At 53.7% G+C, this 1440-nt stretch overlaps 1 protein-coding gene across 1 annotated transcript in view; it reads left to right on the forward strand.

Annotated features, from left to right (window-relative positions):
* The first annotated feature begins 104 nt into the window (after nt 1-104).
* LOC119587101 (inactive selenide, water dikinase-like protein) overlaps nt 105-1440 on the forward strand; it is a 21052-nt gene continuing 19716 nt past the window's right edge. The window contains exon 1 of the mRNA XM_037935849.1: nt 105-527. Coding sequence (XP_037791777.1) covers nt 236-527 — 292 coding nt within the window. The 5' untranslated portion in view covers nt 105-235. The remainder of the gene's footprint in view (nt 528-1440) is intronic.

Here is a 1440-nt window from a genome sequence, read left to right on the forward strand (position 1 = left end):
AACGGGCCGCTCCCCGCAATGACGTCACAGCAGCCCAGCGTGACGTCATGGCAAGCTCGACCAATCAGCGGCCGCCGTCGGAAGCGCCTCATCCGGGACACGCCGGAATCGGCCGCTCGGGGAGGCGCCATTTTGAGCGAGTAGGAGACGCTGCAGGGATACGCGCCGGCTCGGCTCCAATCCGCCCATCGCTCGCTCCTCGCTCTTCTCCCGCAAGTCTGGTCGCGCGACAGCAATGGAGGTGTACATGGAACCAGCCCAGGTACCGCAGGACGCCCTAGCGGCGGCGGCACAGCTGGAGTTGGGAGGGGCGCCGCAGACCCTGACAATCCGACGGCCCTTCAACCCCGTCGCCCACGACCTGGACGCCAACTTCCGACTCACGAGGTTCGCCGACCTGAAGGGATGAGGCTGCAAGGTCCCTCAGGAGGTGCTCACGCGACTCCTGGAGGGGCTGCAGGACGACGGCGCGGGGCACGAGCATGACCCCGCGACCCACTTCATGCACATGCCCATCACGCGCATCGGTACGTAGGGCAGCGTCTGCGGACGCCGCCTCTTCTCGCACTTTTGGTCTCTTGCACTTACTGGCACTTTAGGCTTTGCTCGCGATCTGCTGCAGTTCCTGTGACATGCGAAGCGCGGGCTAGGGAGCTCGGAAGGACGCTCCCGACCCCGAAAGGAGCAGGTCGCCCGGTCTGGCGCGAGGCAACTCCTTTATAGTGAACACTCCCGAGTAAATCTGGAATCCTCGAGGATCCCTGGGACTCTGAGCATCCCCCATCCCACAAGCGCCCAAGGCATCCCTAAGGGCCTGCAGAACCGACCAACAAGCCGACTAGCGAGTGCCAGGGGTGCCAGAAGGGAAACCACCTGCCAGCTGACGGGATCCGACACGTGGGTGGCACCGTGGCACTCGCCTCGCTATGGCATTATGGCAACGGCCTCGCGCTGCCAGGGGGTTCCACTGTGGGGTGGGGAGAGGATTTGGCTGCTTTTGTGATTGAAAGGTTTAGAACAATATCATGTACAATTTGAGTTGAGGAAAGTGACAAGGTTTGTATCCTTTATTTGCACTTATTTTCAATGCGCGTTGTCAAAATATAAGGATTAGCAAATTTACACATGTATTATTTTCTCAATGTAGTCAATTTTCTGGAGCTACTCACTAGTGACAGCAACTAGAAAAAGAAATGCTATCAAGACCAAGCACCTCAAGATAAATTCATATTGTTTTGATAAGATCAAAGCTTATTTTAGCTTGAGTTATTTTCTAATACCAGATGTAGATTTAAATACAATATATTTGTCTTGTTTAGACTACTTTTTTCATTATATTAGGCCTATACAGGAATTTCTTTTGGGATTTATATAAACAAAATGTTTGGTAAATTTGAAAATGACACTGATTTCCAATTGAAAATTGTTTTCTATAAGGGC

Source organism: Penaeus monodon, chromosome 22, assembly GCF_015228065.2.
Source record: "Penaeus monodon isolate SGIC_2016 chromosome 22, NSTDA_Pmon_1, whole genome shotgun sequence".
In the NCBI taxonomy this organism is placed as follows: Eukaryota; Metazoa; Arthropoda; class Malacostraca; order Decapoda; family Penaeidae; genus Penaeus; species Penaeus monodon.